Source organism: Anas platyrhynchos, chromosome 7 (assembly GCF_047663525.1).
Source record: "Anas platyrhynchos isolate ZD024472 breed Pekin duck chromosome 7, IASCAAS_PekinDuck_T2T, whole genome shotgun sequence".
Classification (NCBI taxonomy): domain Eukaryota; kingdom Metazoa; phylum Chordata; class Aves; order Anseriformes; family Anatidae; genus Anas; species Anas platyrhynchos.
The window spans coordinates 27928351-27950426 of NC_092593.1; the positions used below are offsets into that span (position 1 = coordinate 27928351).

The 22076-nt window shown below is 36.9% G+C and overlaps 1 protein-coding gene and 1 long non-coding RNA gene across 2 annotated transcripts in view; one reads left to right on the forward strand and one right to left on the reverse strand.

Annotated features, from left to right (window-relative positions):
* The window catches only part of LOC106016166 (uncharacterized), a 47970-nt gene extending 35289 nt beyond the window's left edge, over nt 1-12681 (forward strand). Inside the window, exons 3-4 of the long non-coding RNA XR_011810716.1 lie at nt 7621-10877; nt 11323-12681. This is a non-coding gene — a long non-coding RNA (uncharacterized lncRNA). The remainder of the gene's footprint in view (nt 1-7620; nt 10878-11322) is intronic.
* The window catches only part of BMPR2 (bone morphogenetic protein receptor type 2), a 103652-nt gene that overhangs the window by 24069 nt on the left and 57507 nt on the right, over nt 1-22076 (reverse strand). The window contains exon 4 of the mRNA XM_005016861.5: nt 184-294. Coding sequence (XP_005016918.1) covers nt 184-294 — 111 coding nt within the window. The remainder of the gene's footprint in view (nt 1-183; nt 295-22076) is intronic.

A 22076-nucleotide genomic window follows, 5' to 3' on the forward strand; every position in this document is an offset into this window, starting at 1 on the left:
CTTAGAGAAATTATTATAAATCTCTCTGAACTGTTATGAAAAGGGATATCATAAAATGTCAGAGAAGAGAAATAAGCATCACATACAGACATGTAATAGGAACTAAGAGAGAAGACAAGACAAATAAAACTTTGAGAAACAGTCAAAACAACAATATAAAAAAATAGGATAATCAAACACTACCTGCAAGCATTCTGTATCCAAAGAACAGAGCAGCAATCAAAACAGCTAATACAGAGACAGATGCAAGGGCAATAACTATTGTCTCATCTCGATGAAAAGAATGAGAAGAATCTGAAAGAAAACACAATGAAAACTCTTTAATTGTAAATTTGAAAAAGTCAAGGCTATAAAACATGTAACTGTTATTACAGCAATGAGAAAAAAAAGCGTACTCTGGTTTGTAAGATCTCGCACTAAACTACTTTTCCTCCTAAAATCTATGGGAGCTGATCAGCTCAAACACAGCTGAAAGCACATTCATTTGCAGCTTTCCTCAATCTTTCATTGCCAACACACAGAAAAAGGCACCAAAACCCAGAAGCAAGTCTTTTTGTCTGGATAAGTTCAGCACAGCCATCCAAAGCCAAATTGATAGTCTTGCTTTGCTATCAGTGTCTTCATCAAGTTTCCTGTTATGAATCAGGCTTGTAACCTTAACCCCACCCCTGAATGAAAATCAGTAAAAGTAAAGTAAAAGTAAAGTAAAAGTAAAGTAAAAGTAAAGTAAAAGTAAAGTAAAAGTAAAGTAAAAGTAAAATTTGGTAATGATGCTGAAATGTGATGAATAATGTTTCCTATTTGTATTTCAAAATACTTTTTTTTGTGTGTCAGTGCTTGGATCATTTTTAATATGATTCTCTCTTTATTTAATTCACAAAGACAAACTGTAGAATATCAAGCAACCTGAAACAACAATGAAACACTGAAAATTAAATAACTAGTTTCACTGAGCTTTTTTTTTTTTTTTTTTCCAATCAAATATGATTTTTGCCAAAATGTATCTCACTCTTTTTTTGTTCTTGTTGGGTAAGGGGGGGTGTTTATGAAAAAAATCGTTAGTATCTTAAATGGTTAGCTTGGTGCTATTCCCCATGAGACCCCAGTCTTGCTTCTTTCAGGCATAAAAATTCAGCCACTTTAATATAGAAATTCATTACTGCAGATTGAATCACTGGAATGTGGCATTACAAGACCTCATTTACATTGGCTTTAAAGCCAAGTTTGGGAACTATGTTTAAACTTGTCTTATATATTGCTAAAAGTACTCCTTAAAAGACTGTAATGAGACCTAGCTATTCTAAAACCACGAAATATATAATGATACAAGGCTTAAACATTGAGTAAATTTTTAGGTGAGACTGAAATAAAATTTATCCCAGTCTACACTAGCTGAATAAACAGACAAATTCATTCTACTTGAACCACTTTTAGAAGAAATTAAACATGATTCATTTATTCCAGTTCCCAGCGTGTACAGAGGAAGTTTCAGATCTGAAAAGCACCTGAAAAATTAGCCATCAAAAATAACACACACTTCATATCTGATAAATCCTTTAAATAAGAGAGAGTTCATGGTAATCATTACACCGTCAAATTTGAAGTTGTTCTGTCAAAAGAAATGCCATTACTATCAGTTGTGGTAAAATACGGTTTCACTAAGAATATAAACTATTGCCACAAAGCACTATACTGTGCAATAACACTTGGGACTTATGTTGTGTGGAGATTAAAAAATAAGTTGCAATTGTTATCTAAATTATAAATTCAAAGTATGTACATTTATAGACATTATATATTTTTTTAAAAGCACATCATAAAGGGACCTTATGTCATAACAAAGCAGTATGAAATACTATTAAAGTGTAAGAAGATTAATAATTGCTGGCATGGAAATCCTAATATTTACTTTTCTATTTTTTTTGTGAATTGAATAGCTTAACAATTTATATTTTCTTGGCTTATCTTTATATATATACGTTACACACACACACATATACATATATGTGTGTGTATATATATATATATTTGTACCAGCTAGGCCTTTGATGCGTAGCACCATCTCAGCATTAAGAAAACATAGGTTTTGAGGGACTGAACTTTTTGCTGTAACATCAGCTGTATTTTGCTTGACCACACAATTACTGTGTAGCCATTCACAACCTTTCCATTGCTATACATACAGTAACCGTTTCCACAATTCTTTGCCCAAGCCTGATTGCTCTAGTGTGGCTATTCTTACATTCAAAGGGTTAACAACACATCTCTGTCCACTCTGGTATCATTCTGTCACCTTTCTCCCTTCTGGAACAGGATTTTGCTGTTCCTCTGCTCCTGGCATGGCACAGGGCAAGGGCATCCTGAGCTGCACTGGTTCCTCAGCAGGCCTGTCTATATGGGCACACTTGTTTTCTCCTGTTAGAAGCATGTGAATAGGTGCATTATGCAGGCCTGACAGCTACCAAAAAAAAAAAAAAAATCCCAAATAAAGTTTTTTGGAGATTAGCAGTAGAAAAACACAGAGAAAAAGAATCATTGCATTCTCATTCCTTGATGGACCACTCCATCGAGAGGCTTTTAATCTGTAGTGGTATCTGTATCCATCAAAAATCTGCGAAGAACTTCCCTAGCATCCAACAGATAAAAATGTATATATAAGCAGAGTTACTTCTTAACAAATCTTAAACTGGCTTATCTCGAGTCATTGCAATAATTTTAAAACAATGTTGTCAACTATTCCAATAGTCCAAGTCATTCCTACACTATGAATTATCATCAGTATGAACAACTTTCATAAATAGATACTAACTTCTTAATAAGGGTAACTGAACACTTCAAAAGTGGTAAAACGCATCTCAAATTAATATGGATGGGTAAAACACTGCTTATGATTTCCCATCATTTATCAGCAAGGACTATTTTACTGCCTGATATTTACTTGTAACACTACATAAAAAGAAAAACAACAGACCAGCTAAACAATGTTTTCTGAGGTCTGACATTCTGAAACTGTTAACAACCTCATTCCCAAATCAGTGGACTCTGCTTTTAAAAATTATTTACAATAACATTACACCTGCCCTATAACTTCAGCACCTGTTTGTCATATCATAATGGGAACTGACTTTAAAGATGCATAACTACTGTTCAGCAATCTGATTTGATCTTTTAGGATCATCAATATTTGGGTATTTCTTCAGAGGCAAATACAAACAGAAGAAACTACATAAACTGTGTGACACTACCTTGAAAGCTCAAACTGGATTTCAGATTTTCACTATATTTCACAAATTTCAGGCTGGGACTTCAGATTTTCACTATATAGTGTGAAAAAGCAATAGCATAAGCTCATAGAAAGACATGCTGAGAGGATTAGCTGCAATCTCTAGGAAAAGTCGTGATTAAAAAGTTCATTACTGAGGCAAATTCTAGCAACACTTATACACAGAAGGTATCAGCAAAGCTTCCTCAAATTTATGTTACTGTAACTGAAAGGAGAGGTTAGCCCATTTGCTTCTTTCACTCTGAGTTGTTTTTGTTCCTCTAGAGATAAGGAAAAAAAACTTTATTTCAGCTTCCCAATGTAAAGCACATTTAGTTGAAACATAAAAGCAAAAAGTTTAAACATAAAAAGCAAAACAAAAGCTGTTAAAAGGCTCCAAACACACTAAGAGCCCACCTGTTAGCCTGTTTGGGTGGGAAAGAGAGAACAGTGCTCCCAGGGCTACTGACTTCCAGCAGCTGGCTAAAGAAATGAAGTATAACCAATGCCCATGCCATTTAGAAGGCATCCAGCACATGCACGCTTCTTTATTGAAGCTGCTAATTTCTACCACTAATTCAGACATAATATTCTTCTGAAGTCCACCAACTCCATCATAAAGGAACATCACAACAAATATCACTGAGAGGAAAGACAGGGAGAAGGAGAGGGAGAAAGAGAAGCCACAACTCATTAAAATAGAGCTGACCTCCTCCTGGCTGGGGAGCAGCTGGTAACCTGCAAAGCACAGCTCCCAGCAGCGTGCTGACCTCGTCATCAGTACTGAGCTTGTTTTCCTGTTCCAAAACCCGAGTACAACAGACGCGATGTAGGAAGTTAATTTAGTCAAAGGCACACACAAATAACTGAGAATGCATTTCAGAGCAAACTGTGAGGGCTAACACTTCTAGTACTTGGTTAGAAGCAGGTCATCTGGCTGAACCTGGCCCTGCACTTTTGTTGCTCCCTACAGGCACTTTCACCACAGTAGGCATTTCTCTTTCTCCTCTAAGGCATCTCTGCCATAATAGTTGCCAAACACTTGTACAGTATTTTTGGTATTTTTTTTTTAATTAAGCTTTCATATTGCTACACGCAAATTTTTCTACTGCTGTTTTCTTGGCTTTCCTCAGAAATGAGGCAGAAAGAAAAATGCTGATGGTGCTAATGACATCATGAGGAACAATATTTTTCCTTCAAATTAACTTTCCACTAGAAACATAGGTTTGTAATATTAATCACACGAAAGTATTCCAATCTGTTTTGATGCTTGAAGAATCTTCTTTTATTTCTCTGTAATTTAATTTTCTAAAATGAAAGTCTTTTGCATGCTTCCTATTTCCATATTGAAAAAAATAGCATTTATCCCATTACCATGGAACATTTTGACAAATCAAAGGAAACTGGTTCAAAAATAGGTAGAGACTGTAAACATTACAGGACTCTTCCCTTGGAGCCAGAAAGAGGATGCAGGATTCCAGTATCTTCCCTTTCCATCAGCAAACACTGTGAAACCCTCAGACAATTCCTCCTTTAAGGCCCACACTGTGATCCCACAGGATCGCTGTTATGATAAGTGATCAAGAAATCTATGAGAACAGACAAAGAGCATTAGCAATGTTCAAAAACTACGAATCCCATGGGGAAATATTTGATTGTGTAATTAAAGGCTGTATCACAACATAAACGCACAGGAGGGGATGGTCTTAGAACAAGGAAAGCAATTATATTGTTTCCTTATCTTTTAAACATTTGAATATGAAACCTTACCCTTTGAAATGTCTCAATGTTAAAGAGATACACGCGCTCTATATGCATGTGTATATATATATACACATATATGCGCACACACACATATGTATAAATATGTAATACGAGAACAATCCTGAATATCTGCAGACATTTGTATTCTAAAAACAGCATTCTGTACATAAGTGGTGGCCACATAATAAAGGACATTTGCACATAAAATAAATGTACACCAGAGCTCTGTATTGCTATTAAAGCTTTTCATTCCATTTTTTAAAATTATCTGCCTACTCTTCAAGTAAATGACACACAGCTGTGTATCTGTCACACAGTAGTAAATAATTCTAGAAAATGTGTGTGTGTCGAAGTTTAGATAAGTATTGCATAACAACATGTTAGAAAATCACTACGATTATTCTATATAATGAAAACCAGTTTTTAAAAATTTACCTATGTTCCCACAGAATTTCTGGTATCAACATGCTGCAGAAGCCAAGTAGACTTCCAGTTGGAAAATACACAAAAAAAATATTTAAATTGCCATACCACCAAGTAACTAATAATGATCGTCTCCAACAAATAAAGAGAACACCATCCTTTAACTTTCACAGCACAACAGTAACATCTGATTCTTCAAAACAACTACAGCTGTATGGACGCTGATCAAAGTCAGTAAAATTACACAGGGACTCAAAGATCTGCCCGTACAGATCACTTTAAAAAGAAGCAGAGTCTTAACGCCATCCTACAACTATTTCTTTGATGTGATAAATTCAATATGTTCATTGCCAATCTGTTACAGAAGTTGCTTTTCTATTAAGGAATCTTAATGGTATTGAGGATGAGATCAGAAGCACGAGGGAAACCTTACATTTATATCATAAACACCATGAAAGATGGAAGGATGAAGCATGTGGGCAATATGGCCTTCAGCTGCAGATGACAGCAAATATGTTGTGCAAAGTGGAAAAGGGACTTAGCAAGTAAAATTAATTCTACTTGCTTTTAAAGTCACGTTTCTTCTCACAGTAGTCATGTACAACTTTCATGACAGCAAGATCTCAGTCCCTTGAAAAAATATACTATTTTCAGTGCTTCAAATATCAAGGTAATCCATAGATTACAATTTTATTATATTCGCTGCCTGGTTAATAACAACACGGTGAGTATGATTTATTTTCCATTTTCTTCATTAAAAAGGGCAGGGGTATATTTACTTAAATGATTTTTTTTTTCTTTAAATACTTTGAGGCTCCTTATAAAACATCTGTACACAATATACGAACAACAATCTGTTTATCTACTCTGTCTACATACAGCTTATATCAAACATGTCCTATGACTCTTCCACATAGTGTAAAATAACTGCTTGGCACTTGCTGTATTCCAGCTGTTCATGCCAGGCAAACCAAAACACTTAGCTGATTCTTTTCTTCCCTCCTCTCTTCTGAATGGCAACCAATATTTCTTTCCAACCAATTGACCACTACCTCATTCCTGATCCATTGTCCTGAAATATGAGAGCTCAGTCTTCAGCATGCTAGAGGAAGTGACAAGAATGTCTCCAATATAAACAATATAACAAAAATTACTCAAATTATTTTAAATGAATCTTAAATTCAATTATCTCAGGAAAGAAAATGTGAAAGAAGAGAATTAAGTAGAGAGCTTGTAAGAAAGAAATATACATGAACCGTCTTTCAAATATTACAGGCATAGGTAGTTTTTTGTACATTCAAACAAGTATCGCAATCACACAGCCTTCTACTCTGATCTAACTAAATGCATTTAAACCCACACCTTTAGCTAAGCTGGTACTACAAGGCTGCAATAGCTTAAAATTATTCTCTACAAACCTCTACGATGAACTCCAGCAGAAGCTATTTCTACTTTTCCATAAAACCTATGGACAGCTGAGAATAGTGAAAGGAACTTTTATAGGTCTCTTTAAAACAACCACTATCTTAATTCTGTTTTAGGAACATGTACATTTGAAGCAAGTGCTTCACAAGATATTAATAAAATTAAAATCCACGTCAAAATAATGTAATAACATGAGACAATGTAAAATGTAAACATCTGATACCAATCAATGTGACCACCATCAACGCTCAAACAAAAGTTCAGGTAAGGAACACTATTTGACATCTATTTTTTGCAAGAGTCTGCATAACAATAACTGAGGTCAGCAAGGAAACTTCTATGGAATAGGATCGAGCATGCAGAGCTGGCACAGATGAAAAGCACAATGGGAACAGTATTTTTTGTGGGAGATGCTGTGACATTCCTTAACAAAACAACCCTGCCAAGCAGTAACCCTAAGGCAATTTTATTTCATAACTAAAAATTGATGTTTTTTCCCTTCACTTGAGAGAAAATCCTTGGTTTCTATTCCAGACTGAAAGGCTCAGGTGGAACAGAAAGTTTGCACTATTTCCACTCATCCCTTCCCTGTATTTGAAAACAAAAACATAGCATTACCTTACTTGACTGATTTTATCTATCTATATAAAATCATACATATATATTGTTATGAAGTGCCCTTTATGACATCTTTCCATGATTTTCTCCATATCTGGAAGGTTAACAGTTTTATCCCTTTTTCCCAGGTGACCAGAATCTCATGTTATCTCACGGACCTTGGGCTCTAACAGAGCACCAGATTCCTACAAGACCTGCAAGAATATCCCAATTTAGCAACAATGCTTGACAGATCCCCCCCTCTGCTGCTCCTGCTGCTCAGAGAATGCCTGAAAACATAAACTTTACAGCCCAAACTGTACTTTTTTTCCATAGTGTGCTCCAGAAGAATCCTGGTACAGCTAGAAGTTGGGCAGATCTGTGTTTGAAAACCTGCTGTCAGAAACTACAAGTTGGATTTGAGCTCTCTGGGTCTTTTCTTGTAGAGGGCTCCCTCTGCCCCTGTGCGTGAGCAGAGAGGTGGAAACCCTTCCCAAGCCTCTGTCCTTCTCCAGGGAACAGCTGTTAGCAAGCACCTGAGCTGGATCCAGGCTTCATGCATTAGATTCACCTTTTTTGTTTGTTTTGAAAACTGAAGGCTGCACCGATACATGGAATTTAAAAATTAAGCTTGTGTGGTAATTTATTTGGCAGAGAAGTGGGTTATGCAATCCCTAACGGCTCTTCCTTTGATGACTAGGTAGAGACATGAATTAGCAGCCTGTCATATTTCTGGAGAAATAACTCCTGAGTAGATAAAAACCCAACCCAACTTCTGTTTCTGCCTTTTCTTCTGTGATTTCAGGCATTTTCAGTGTCGTTTCTAACACTACTGAATAGCCGTTTGGAATCCTGATGTAATTAACAGCAATTCAAAGCCAAAACCAAACTTAGATTATCTTACTGAAGTTCCCTAGACATAGCTAAACATTTAGTTACCTCAGAGAGAAATACCTGGATTCTGTAAGCAAACTGCACTTGAGTAGGCCTGAGCCTTGCTTTCATGCTTAACTGAAAGCACTTGTACACTCAACCACAAGCCAGGAACATCTTCCATATCAAAATAAAATACCCAGGAATTATTATTATTATTTTTTTTAATAGAAAGGATGAAAAAACATTTACATTATCCCCTTATATTGATCTTGGGCCCACAGGTCTTTCTCCTTATTACACCAAATGGTAACACCGGCTTTAATGTAATGGCACTTGTCCAGTGTCTGCAGTAACACTGGAACAAAAAAAAATCCATGTGCTGCCGCAGAGAAAAACAAGTACTTCATAAAGTCTCTTTAAAGTTCTTGTAAGTTATTTCAAATCCAGCTGGCTCAATAGCTAAATATTTCATATTCATAATATTCCCAGACATATTGCCACACTAAAAATATAGCACAGAAATGACATCAAAACACCAAAATGCCTATTTTCATACAGGCATGCAAACAAAACCCCAGAAATTCCTTATTTAAAAAATGGCAGCTGTGAGCTGGTGTGCCTGCACGTCTCCTCTCTGCGCTAGCTGTGGGGCTCAGGACCACCGTCCGTGACTTGCTGGAGCTCCCCTTGCTCCTGTAACGCCCCACTCGCCCCTCGCCAGTAACTCCTCAGTGGGAAGGCAGAGCCAAGGCCTGGCAGTGCGGCAGCTGGGCCTGTACAAGCAGGCGCTTCCTGCGTGCACATCAGACGGGCAGCCGCTGTCTGCTGTGCTGGAGCCTCGGATGTTGCTGTTTACAGAGCATGGAGCCAGGCCGTGGCCGAGGCTGGAGGCGCGCTGTCTGCTTCCGCGCGACGCTTGCCTTTGTCTGGGGCTGCTGCGGAGAAGGCAAAGCTGTGCTGCTGCTTGCCCAGCCTGCTCCTGCTCTGCTTGAGGAAAGGTAATGCAGAGCTACTGTCCTGTTAATAAGGCTGGACAACTCTGATGTTAAAAAAAAAAAAAAAATCAGGATTTTTTTCCCCTCTGTCAGACTTAGCTATACACAATAAAAAAATGAAGCGATTTATCAGACATGACTATATGATGTGCTTATTCCAAAATTCTTACCTGAACTGTGCAACAAAATCTTGATTAGAGCACAATTTTAGGCAACTAATCTATTCACATTAAAAAAATAATTATACAAAAATGAGATGGTGAGAATGAGTTTCTGATAAAACCTTTCATTACACTTGTGGTTTCTACCCTGGTATTTCAGACTTCACGTCCCAAATCAGATTAATGCTGTAATCCTCAACTGTAATCCTTAAGTTTAGCAAATATTTTAGTACTTAAATTTTGCTCTTCTGACTTACCCAATAACATTTTTTTTCTGCACTTTCAGTACAACTCAGTATTTCATTCTTGTATGTACATGGTTTTGCAATTTTAGATTTGAAAGTAGGTTCTACAAAGCTGCGAGTTAAACCTGTCTGACATTTTAGTAACATTCATGGTTACTAAAGACTGTGTTTGCCTGGCTAATGCCAATTCAAACAACACATTGTATTCCAAAAGGTATGCATCTGCTCCAGCTTCTCCTATCATTACTTAAAAGGACAAAGTCTAACATGAAAACACATGCCTCATTTTCCCCTTAATAGTCACTCATACACCCCTGTTTTTCCCAGTTATCTTCTCTACATGGCCATATAATTTCTAACTTTTACCAGATTCCTTTTTAAAGGCTTTAAGAAGTTTTTTTTCTTAATATTAAGATGATAACTCTAACTGTTCCTCTCCCCTAATGTCATTGGGGAAACATGGTGTAAGATGAAAACGTTAGAAGGAACTGAAAGATGAAGCAGAAAGACAGAAGACGGGGCCTGCCAAAAATGCCCCTCCTTTCTTGTTCCAGTGTCCCCAAGAAATGCAGCGAATGGTATCTTCCCTTCCTTTACTTGAGACCTAGGCACTCATGCTCAGTCAGCATCAGCGTATCTTAGTCCCTCTCTCACACTCCCATTCCCTGTTCCGCTCCCATCCAGCTACCATCACCTCAGAAGTCACTCGCTCCCCCTTGGCCACCATCACCTGTGAGCAGAGGAGGCCAGCAGAGCAGCTGAACCTCTCCTGGCTCCTGCTAAAAGACATCTCCTCCCCAGCTGAGAAACTTTTGTAAGGGTTATTTTCCTCCATCCTTACACCCTTGCTTAAAATGGAGATTCAGCCAGCTTCTGGGCAGGAAGAACCTCCTTCTCAGATACTTCACAGATATGAGATGTAGCTATTTGGGGACATCCTTAAGTAGAAGGAAATTAAAAGAAGAACAGCAAAGGATGAGGAAACACAGCAAGCACAACAAAGTATGTCAGAAGGAGAAAGAAGCATATCCAACACTCCGCAGGGCAGAAGCTGAAATGGTTGGAAAGATGTGGTGAGGAGAAAGGCTTTCACCTCAGAGGACTCCAGCAAGATCAATAGCTTCCACTGGTAAGTAGCTTTTGTTTCCAAGGTATCAGCTGAAGTAACCTTCACATAAATAACTACAGCTTGTGTGAGGGCACACAGGTGCATATGTTATATGCATATGAATGCATTTTTCCCCCTCAAGGAAAGAAGTACTTTCCAGAACTAGAAACATAAGGCAAAGAGAAACTTGGGTTCTATTTCTGGCTCTGATACTGAATAACCTGATCTTAGGTAGGTTACTTTTTTTTTTTTTTTGTGCTTTAGTTTAGTTGGTTATATAATGTGAAAAACAGTACCTTCCCTAACTTCAAAGGTTATTCTGATTATTTTAAAATAACAAGAAGATGAAAAAGGCAATAATGATAAATAGTAATCCTTAGTTTGCAGTTATGCAAAATTCTTCTACAGATCTAAGTACTTGATTTCAGATGAAATACAGACATTGTTTGATGTTCATTTCTCGCAGCTTAAGTGCCAGCTCGAGCATCATCCCTTGCCTCCTACTCCCAGGTGCTTGTTCCACCCCAGCAGTGCCCTGAGAGCCGCACGGCACAACTGCGGTTATGCTGAGCAGTGAACTGGGTGAGAAAGGCAACAGGGAGACCACGGCAGGGAAAGAGGAAGATCTGGATAACAACATCCCTGCCAAAACAAATACACATCAATCAAGTATGAAGGCTGGTATCAAAGCTATCAATTTGTGTTACACCATGGGTATATGAGAAATACAGCTGACTTCACTTGTATAACATGTTCTGTCTGCCCTACAGTAACAAACTTGTTTCAAACCAGGAATAAATATTTCAACACAAATTCAAATAGGTAATGTGCAGACATTTCATAATCCTATGGAACCAATTTGTTAACAGTGTTGGAATCTGGGTGATTTCTAGATTAGCTTCAGAGATTGAATAAAATACTTTTGCATACTGACCTATAGTTTCTGTAACTCTTATATTTTAAGCATTTTCAATTTAATTAAAAGAATTCTTAAATCAGTCCCTAAAGTAGTTACAGCTCTGAATATTGATTTTAACTGTGTTAATGACATCATACAATTAAACTGTAAGGCTGAGGTTGGTATCTTCACAAGATAGATTTACACAAATGCCTGCTTAAAAAAAAAAAAAAAAAGAAAGAAAGAAGAATGGTAAAGACAACCTCTTTAAAATTGAATACAAAGCAGGCTTCTGTCAATCTGATTTACTCAAATCCTGTATGTACCATGAAATCCTGTTAAATGAATGGCAAAAAAACTCAATTCCCACTAAATGAATAGAAACCTTTTTTGTCAAACAACGAAAAAATTAAACTTGAGACTGACTCCTTCCTGACAGGTGTTCCTGCTTTAACACATCACAAAATACAAGCAGTCATAGCCAAGGTTTTTGTATGACTCATCTGGTTCCCAACTGAACACCATCAAAGCATTTTTAGATTTCAGCATAGCTGCTATGAAACTTGCCTATTTTTAATACAGATTTATTTGGTTGCCCAAGATTAAGACACTCCCCAATCACTTGTCTTCTAATTTTTTCCCCACCTTCATTTAAAAAAAATGAATCTTTTTTCATGCTAGTCTTAAAAAAAACCACAACAGATTTAGGAAAAAACAGTTCTAGAAGTTCTATAAATTCCATTAATGAGTGTCTACTGCCAATTGAAAGGAAAGACTTCAATAAATTTTATAATTTCTGCCTGCACTATAGATTTTTGTTTGCTTGCTTTTTGCTTTTTTGTTTTCTTTGCTTATCCCTTCTAACAATTTGCTGGTAAACACATCAGTTAAGCCATTGGCCTGGTACAATCCCATTATTTTTTTAAATGTGAGTTCTGTTTTCTAATCTATTCTTTCAAAAAGGCAATTCAAGTGTTCTATGATTTCTATAACACGAGATTTTTTTTTTTTCTCCTTTCTAAATGTCCCTTTGATTTAAGATTTCAAATCCATAAAAGGTCTGCAAGGTACCCAGTCCACTGCAACAGCATTGCTAGTTGTCAAGAACTTACACATTTCCTCTAAACAACAAAAACATGGCTAAATTTTAGCTAGAAGCAGATATTCAAACTTTAAAAGGCATTTATACTATTGACATAACACATAGCAGTGATTACAAATACATTAACACAGGGAACAAATTCATGGCATTCTTCTGGCATCACTGTGTTACTGAACGTGCTTTAGGTCCTGCTTGAGCTGAAACTGTAAATTACTAAATAAAGCAAATACTTGAATTCTTATACAGACTGCTAAAAAAATCTCCAAATTTAGCAGTTTACGCTCACCTCCCAGTCACTCAAGTTAGCTAGCAACAGTCTGCAGGCATAAAATGAACACATCTTTGCTGAACACGTAGATGAAGTATGACCTCAGCATGCTAATTAAATGTTTAGTTCTGCAATCCCTCCTGCCATAGGAAACTTCTATTCCATAGCAAACATAACGTTTGACCACACAGCTGGATTCTTGCTGAATGCAGGACTGTGCTCGCTCTTGTTCCCTGCTCGGGGTAGCCTGCTAGAGATTATAACACCACACACTAGTTCAATGTTGGACCAAATTCAGGAGAGGGGGGACACTATTCAGCCAGATATCTTAGTGCCTTGGTTCTTTTGTTCTATTTTGGAAAGATACGAGAAATTAAGGATTTGCAACTTACTAATGGGAAAAAAAAATCATAAAATGTAAACATTATAGTCTTCATAATAGATATTTAATACCCTGAATCTATTATAACTGTCTCCCCACAGCAGAGAGCTTGATGTTTTCTTTTTAAAAAAAAATAAATAAATTAACCTATCTGTATAAAAATAGCAAATGTCTGAGCTATATAGCTGAAATCTCAAATTAGCTTAAAAACGTTTCGATGCGCACTCTCCCACTGCCATCACACACCAACTGTTCTCTATTTTGTACTGGATATAAGAAGTCTCCTCTGTCCAAAGCTGAGCATGTCTTTCACAGGACTCTCACGGAGAGTGTGCCTGTACAAGCACTCTTTGCAAGAGCTGCAAGGCCTTTGGACAGCATCCCTCCCAGAGCTCCTGGCACTGTCAGGAGATGCGTAACACTTCTGGTTTACGGTGTGTATTTATTTCACCCACACACATTTTTAGTTTGCAGCAAAGATGCTATGAATGGCTCTGCAGCTGGGAGTGTCCAGTGTAGGTGTGTGCAGTGCTCTGCACACCCAAACCTACGTGTGGTGGTGGATGCTTCCCAGCGTCATCTTCACTCCTGACAAGTGCGCAATTGATCTGCTGACAGCATTCATTAAGGCAGGGAAGCTTGAGTTACTCTGCAGGATCATTAAAAAACTTCTTCAAGAAACAGTTTAAATATTTCTATATGTTCATCTAACTCTGCTGGTGGCTTTCCATGCTTTATTTCACAATACGTTTTCACCAAGTTTTCTCTGCTTTCTCCTCAAGGAGACAGCAATGTCTGGATGTGCATTCAGATGAAGAACATTGCTACATGTAATTCACTGTGGCTCACTTAGCATTATCCATTTTGCCTTACTCACTGCAATTATATCCTCAGAGAAGAGAAATTGGGAAAAAAAGAATCGCATTTAGAATAAAATAAGTTTGCATGTGCTGCAATTTAGAAAACTACCTTTCAGGAACTGATGTTTGTGTGAATGTATTGGGGCATTTCCCCACCCCTGGTGTTCTTTCATTTTTATTTTTGTGTTTGTGTGTGTGTGTCCGCATTTTTAAACAGCAAAACTTCCTGTGTCAAAGGGACACATATATAAACTGTACTTGTGTTTTATAACATTTATACTAATTTGCTGGGGTTTAAAAAATTTGCTGGGGTTTCTAAAAATAGAAGTTAATAGAGTTAATGCTTTAACGTGAGAAACAGAACTATGAACAAGCAACAACAATCTTAGTTGCTCCACTCAGACTGTCTGGCTGGCTAGAGCACACATCACTCATGTGTAACTCAGACAGACACATCCAGCTTGTGAACAGATTGATAGACATGGCTCTGAACCATCACTCTATGGTACATGGGAATATTTTGGTTCTGCATAGGAAAGAACCAACCAGCATTCTCATTTCCTGTTCCAAGTGTTACTAAAGTGAAAAGCGCTTTTATACAGGCTGCAAGGATACCTTATCCTTGCTCAGAGTATATATAGTTTTGAAGTCAATATGAGTGTCTGGAACAAGGAACTTTTTGCTAGCCTAGGAAAATATTTACAGGCTTGCAGGCAGCTTCTAAATGAGCCTCATGCCACCAGCCTAAAGGAAAGCAAAATCCAGGCTAAAGTTGAAAGCTGTCTAATGTTATCCATAGATAATTCAGCAACTTCTATGAAATAATTGGCCTAGCACCAAGAAGCATACACACAACATTTATTAGGATTAAAATTACAAATAATTGCATAAAACTGTTGTACTGAACCACTGAATCCACCTCACTTGAATTTTTTTTTTTAAAGAATTGGATTAAACATTTCAGTTCTGTCTTGATACAACTTTGTATCAGATATCTTAGGAAAAGGAATCCTGTTCCTCAGACCTCTCTGACAACCTCTCCTAACCTAAAACAAGAAAAAAAGCTAAGGCTATAGGAAGTCTTCACAGTTTCTTCTTTCAATTGCTTTACTTGCCCCTCAGGAACAGAATTTCTAACTTCTGTCCTTAGACTATCTGTGTAACAAATGCTCTTCCAGGAATCAATCTGGTGTGGAAGCATACTACTCAAGTTAACTGAAATAAATCAGAACTTGTCTAAGTTAGATTTTAAGACTAATGAATATATTGATTTTTTTTTTCGAATTATCAAATGTGTTAGTTACAGAATAAATATATTAATATCCCAAAAGAAATCACAGATAATCAAAATAGGCTTCTGAGAAAGAAATGTATGGATTTTCTACCTATATCTGAATACAATCAATGTTTAGAAAGATCCATATCTATTCTGGTATTGAAAGCATTGAAACGAAGAATATACATTCTGTAAATTTCCAACAGCTGACATTAAAAGTCATATTTCCTACCACAAATTCAGTCATAATGAGAACTGCAACATGGGAAAGTGTCTCTCTCACACATGAATAGGAACATTCAGTCTTGCTATTCATGCTCAGGTATTAGTGACCATAGCAACAGAGCACTGTTCATTTTGTTTATTAAATATGAAACAGTGAAAGTAATAATAACGAATGGTGTACATCAACAACAGCTATTTCAATAAATAAGGAAGCAGCATCCCAAATGCAATGTGACTGGAAAGAGTAACACACACACACAGACTTCAAAATAAAAGACAGAAAGACTCAGTACACATATACAGAAGTAGATACAAGACTGAGCAATGCTACTCTTCATATTTCAAATGTGTCTACTTAGAACATTTTCAGGAATTCCCTTCACCCTAATTTACCCTATTAACAACAGTAAACATTCCTGGTTATAAAACTAACACATATATATATAGGTTTTTTATTATCATCTCTATTGCTTGAAAGTCTTTCAATAGAACAATTGTATTCACAGGGGTCTTCATGAAGATTATAGTGAATATACTGTCATGATCTCCTGTATTTCAAAGTAACAGCTTTGAAAATTAGTGTGTAATCAGGAGCACATCGACAAGATGCTTTCCTGCATGTGTTGGTTCCCTTTGGGGCTCTGTGAACTCTCAGCTCTTTCAAAAGCACGTGGTTTCTGTTAGGCAGGATGCCAACAAACCACATCAGATCTCTGTGACTTCAGAACATCCCTGACAGCTCAGTTCTTCAGAAATAATGGAGACATCTATAGCCAGAATGACACACACACCTTCTCAGGAACTAGATATCCGGTTATAAAACTCCAGGTTCATAATTACAAGCTACTCACTTGATCACAATTCAGTACCTGAGGCACTTACCTGAGTTTACCATTCACTTCATTAATGAAGAGGGCATAAGCCTTTCTTTGTAAGGAAAAGCACCTTAAAACCCCAATCCTCAGCATTCATACATACACTGAGATTTTGTACGACAAGGCAAGAGACAAATTATAGCTTCCATGAAGTTCAGCTTCTCACCTTTTTTTTGTAATCGCAGCAGAAGATCTGACGCAGAAGCTGGGCTGTGCACAGGCACAGTGCTGCCCCTGGCAGGAAGGCAGCCATCTCTGCCCAGGGCCACACTTGCATCAGCCTCTGTGGAAGCCTACTGACATTTAACTGACTGAATTCTAGCTATTTATTTATCCCATAATTAAAAAAAATAAATAGATAAAAATAGAGGCCTTATTTACGTACAGCTTCTAAGATTGTGCCAGACTGAAATACCACTGCTGTTTTACCTCCAGGTAGTCTCCCATTTGAAGACACACTGTATAATCTTTCACAAAGAAAAGAGACCGAAGTTAGCATTATGTATTGGCTTTTCAGGATCACAGTATTTTCCAGATAAAGAAATTGACCAATAAAGGTTCACAAAGAAGCAGTGATTAATGACTAACTCTGAATAGCCAACACCTCTGTAACTATCCATCCAGACTTCCAGACTCTGCTTTGGAGGCCGATCCCTGGTAGTGATGTACACATGCGGTACAGGTGAGCCTGCAAGGCAGCTGGGCTCACATGGGGCTGTACAAATCGTACTGCAAGTGACAAGCTTTCTTTCACAATTACATCCGTTCCAAAATCAAGAAAGTAAAATAACTCAGACAAAACCACGAGTTCGGATCAGATTTTTGTCAGCAATATTAGCACATAGGATAGTAACAAGCGAGGCTTAGAGAAAACATCTAATTACAGACCATGAAAAATACACGGAAGGTTTTCTTTGATCTAAATGTTATCCCACCACACAGGTGATTTTATTAGAACAGAACAGCCAGTAACAGACCCAATATTTATAAGCCATGTTCAGTTTTGTATTTTACAGTTCCATTCCCAGGTTTGCCTCTTATTTCAGCAGTCTGTAGACACAGACCTTTCTCAACAGCACTGTACTGGGGACAGAGGGTGGCTGGGAATTTATTAGCAATTGCTGGCAGTACCTAGCAGTGTTTTGTAACTGAGCTTTGCAGAGTTCTTGCTCCCTTTTATCTTCACCCAAGTCAATTCAACCTTTCAAAAAACAGTAGAACCATGGTTAAATAAAAACTAAATCAAATATGAGGAATGTGACCAGCATAACATCGCAGGAGAGGAAGGTTGTGATGAGCCGTGCTCAGCCAGCCTAGCAGCTCCAGCACTCGCAGGCAGATACAGCTGCAGCATTTGGAAGCTAATGCCCTCTGGCAGGAGCTGAAGCAGTGGAGAAGCCGATGCACAGCCACTCCTTCCAACCACAAGAAGCCTTTAGCATGACAAGACAGGAAGATGGGGACATCAACAAACCTAACCTGAAAACAAATGTTCAGTTTGAAAAAGCACAGGGACATTGACAAGTAGAACATTTGCAAAATGTAGATAGTGTTTTAATTTTACTGGATAACATCAACAGAGTACAGTATCTTGGTTAATTTAGTCAGTATAATTTGTTAGGCTAATGTACTCATTTCACTGTGTGTGCAGTGTCATCAGGCGACCTGAACAACAAACTGCTTGTCACTGATGTTTTCTTGTGTTTTACATTCAAACTCCAAGGGTATAAACTATTACATCAGGTCTTTGCATCAAATGCCCCAGAACTAACTACTCCTAACTAAATTATAATAATATATAATTCCTTCTAATGTTTTCAGATTTACAGCATGCAGTCTTAAAACATTAGGGGTGGAGGGACTATTCATTAGAAGCTTATTATTAATACCACATCAGAAAGCTCATCTATCTAGAAAGTCCCCAAAACAGCACATTGCTATGTCTACCTTCCAGAGAACTCCCAGCCATTTCTCTTTTACCTGAGTTGTTAAAAAGCAGTGTATGATTTGTTTAGAATAATATTTATTATCACATTGTGTATGATAATACACAACACCTGAACAAAAACATAAAAAGTATAGCATCCTTTCCTGTTCTGCTTTTTACCTTAAGAAGTAAATCAGTAAAGTAAAAACTAAAAAAGTAAAACAATCTTGTCTACTACCTTTTTATTATTATTTACAGTCCAATTTTCCACTAATACATGTTGAAAAAGTCCCATTCTCATAACCCTTATCTACTTTTGCCTTCATCTATAAGGCTTTCAAAACCAGGCTCCAAAATATATTATCACAACAGATATCTGCTCATTATTGCATTGGATTTATAATATAATGCTACAAAAGTCAGAAAATACTCAGCATGTCCAGGAAAAGGAAAAATATATTTACAATATTTGTATTACCAAAAGGTATTTGCACATCTTTAATTTCTTCAAAGAAGCACATAAAACAGTAACTCTAAGCAGCTAATTTCCAGCAGAGATGCCTCAAGAACTGCATGATACAACAATGATGAATCACCTATTTACAGATGCTAGTCAATTTTAAATGCAAATTTTCACTGTTATTGAAGAAGGCAAAACCACTGATTACGTTTCATAAAATGAATGCTTCCTTTCCCCGTTCTAGACCTGAAACTCAAACTGCTATTTAGTACTAGAAATATGCAGGACATTTCAAATATAACAATGATGCTGTTCATGTCATTATATCACATGGATAAGATAGGAGTTATGTGTACATCTACTTGAAGAGCTGAATTCTCTATGGACTCCAAAATATAAATAGTTTTAGCCCTCCAAAAAGTGTAGCTATAGTGCTAGCACTTCACTAACATATCTTTGCAATTTCAAGATAAAGAGGAGATTTTAAGCTCCAAAAGATTTTTTAAAAGAACTTCACAATGGCCCTCGTTCTTGAGTCTCCAGGTCATAACAAAGTACTAATTGAGGTTGGCACAGCTCTAAAGTTACCTTGTACAGCTCTATCTACTGCACTTCAAATAGCTGATTGATAAAGCAACAGGGAATGTAGCTCAAAAAAAAAAAAAAATCTCTCTGCTTTCCAATTATTTTTAATTTTATCACAGTTTCTACTGTTTCGGTGCATAGCAAAAGTTTTAAAACATTTCCAAATATTTCCGAAATGTTTCAATCTCAGTGTAAGTAAAACATGTCAATTCCATCTTCCTGATTAAATGTTTCTGGAATAGAAAAAATTTACAAGTACAGTTTTCTAAGTAGGCTTTGCCTTCATAGTCAGGCTCCAATTGCACATCAAAGGTTTAATTTTAAATTCAGTAAAGATGCAAGTTTAATCTCAAAAGACTATGATGTCTTAGAAGTTAAAACATTAACTGCTACTAACAACAATCTGTAAGAGATTCTGCTTTTGATATATCCATTTCTAATGAGGATCTCTGAAGTTACTCAACAAGCATTACCAGTTACCTTGGGTGACTTGCCAAACCTTCCCCTGACTCTTCAGAAACTAAGGATTTCACTTGAATTTCTACATAGTCTTCTATAAATATTACTAATTGGTATAATATTGTCTGCTTGCTCTCTGCAAAGCCTTTCACTTCTACTTTTTCTCCCCTACATAAACATTTAATACCATCACCTTTCTCTCTGTTGCAACAACACAAGAAATAATCTTAATTAGCCCATTTCCAAAACGTCACCAGTAACTCTACGGAGCAATGTGCACCCTGTATCAAACCCCCCTCCGCAGTTAATTCATTTCCTGTAGCGTAATAAACAGGAAAAAATAAATGACACAAGGATTTCATTTAAGCGTGCATTAGATTTTAGACAAAAAACAAGAAACGCAATCGAAGGTTCAAGTAAATACACTTATGTTAATAGCTAGCAAAAAATAAAAATAAAAAAATTTCAATCATTATGTCAGTACTTCACAGAATGATTATCCAAAAACACACTTCTAATTTTTCCCCATCCTCTATTAGCTGCTCTGCATATAAGCTCTTTTACCAGAACTACACATTTAGAAATCACCATTCACTTTCATCTTTTCTCCTTCACCAGCTCAGCATCTCCATTTTCTACAATGTTCCAGTAAATAACTTTGTCAGAGGCACAGTATTGTCCTCTTATACAAAATACTTAGCTGTCTAAGAGTATTTTTTTTTTTAAAGTGGTATTAACACCCTTAATTACTGCCCTAATATTTCCTTTTCTGCCACTTTTCCATGTTGATTTCCCTAGCTTACAATATAGTGAAGCTACAGTAATGACATACAACGTCTCAACTCTTCACTGTGAAAGATGTGCCTGATTTATTCCCTGTCATTCAAAGGTAGAAGTTTTAGACCTTGTGCAGATCATTGCTACTTCCATCTTTCAAAACAGAGGATCTACAACACTGCAAAGGTTTGTAATTTTCCCTTCCCTATATATCTAAATCAATAGAATAAAAAGTATCACACAAGTAGGGGAACACAATTATTTAGTGAATATTTTCCTAGATTAGCAAATCGAAATTGGAAGAATTGCACTAGCTAATAAACTTAGCTGATCAGGTGCAGCATTCACCAACCAGAACCCAGGTGAAACAAAAGGCATTTCAATTACAAATTAATACTGAATGCTAGCCTCTGGAAAAAGCAATTCAGGGTAAGAACTGAGACAGTAAGGTTAAGGCTTCCCAAATTTGCCTGACATGATCTAATTCAACTTCAGCGGGAGCAAAGTTGGGCCATGTGTCCACAGCAACGTGAGTCTAACTGCTACCTCTCAAAAGTAATAGCTGAATGAAACCCATCTATTACTACCTTAATTAACCTGACCCAGCCATGCACCTTAATAATTACTTTCTTTTAAAATGGTAGCTTTCCTCTAAGTTTCCAAAGGATTCTGTGAGCATTCAAACCAAATACGTAATTGTAGCAAGAAAGTTGGCAAAGGAAGGCTGAGATGATACATTGGAAAGATAAATCAGCCTATTGGTGGTTTAGAGTAAAGAAACTTCAACTTCTTTCACTGTGTGAGGCAAGCAGTTTGTCTGTAACTCAGTCTCAGCGTTCTTATTTAATATAGGTTTTTAGATCCTCCATTTGTTGCTATGAGAGGGAAAAAAAAACCTACCTAATTTCTACAATAGTATCTACCAGCAATGCTCAACTGTCGCTGCCAGGGATTTTTCCCACGTATCATGCAAATGCATTACTTGTCATGCAAAAGTATATACTTAACACTCAGTTGCTGTAAGATTAATTTATTTGCAGTGCCAGGAATGCAGCCTTGAGGGAAAAAAACATAATTAAAAATGGCTTTGTTGCTTTGATCCTGATGTTACATTAACTTAAAATGT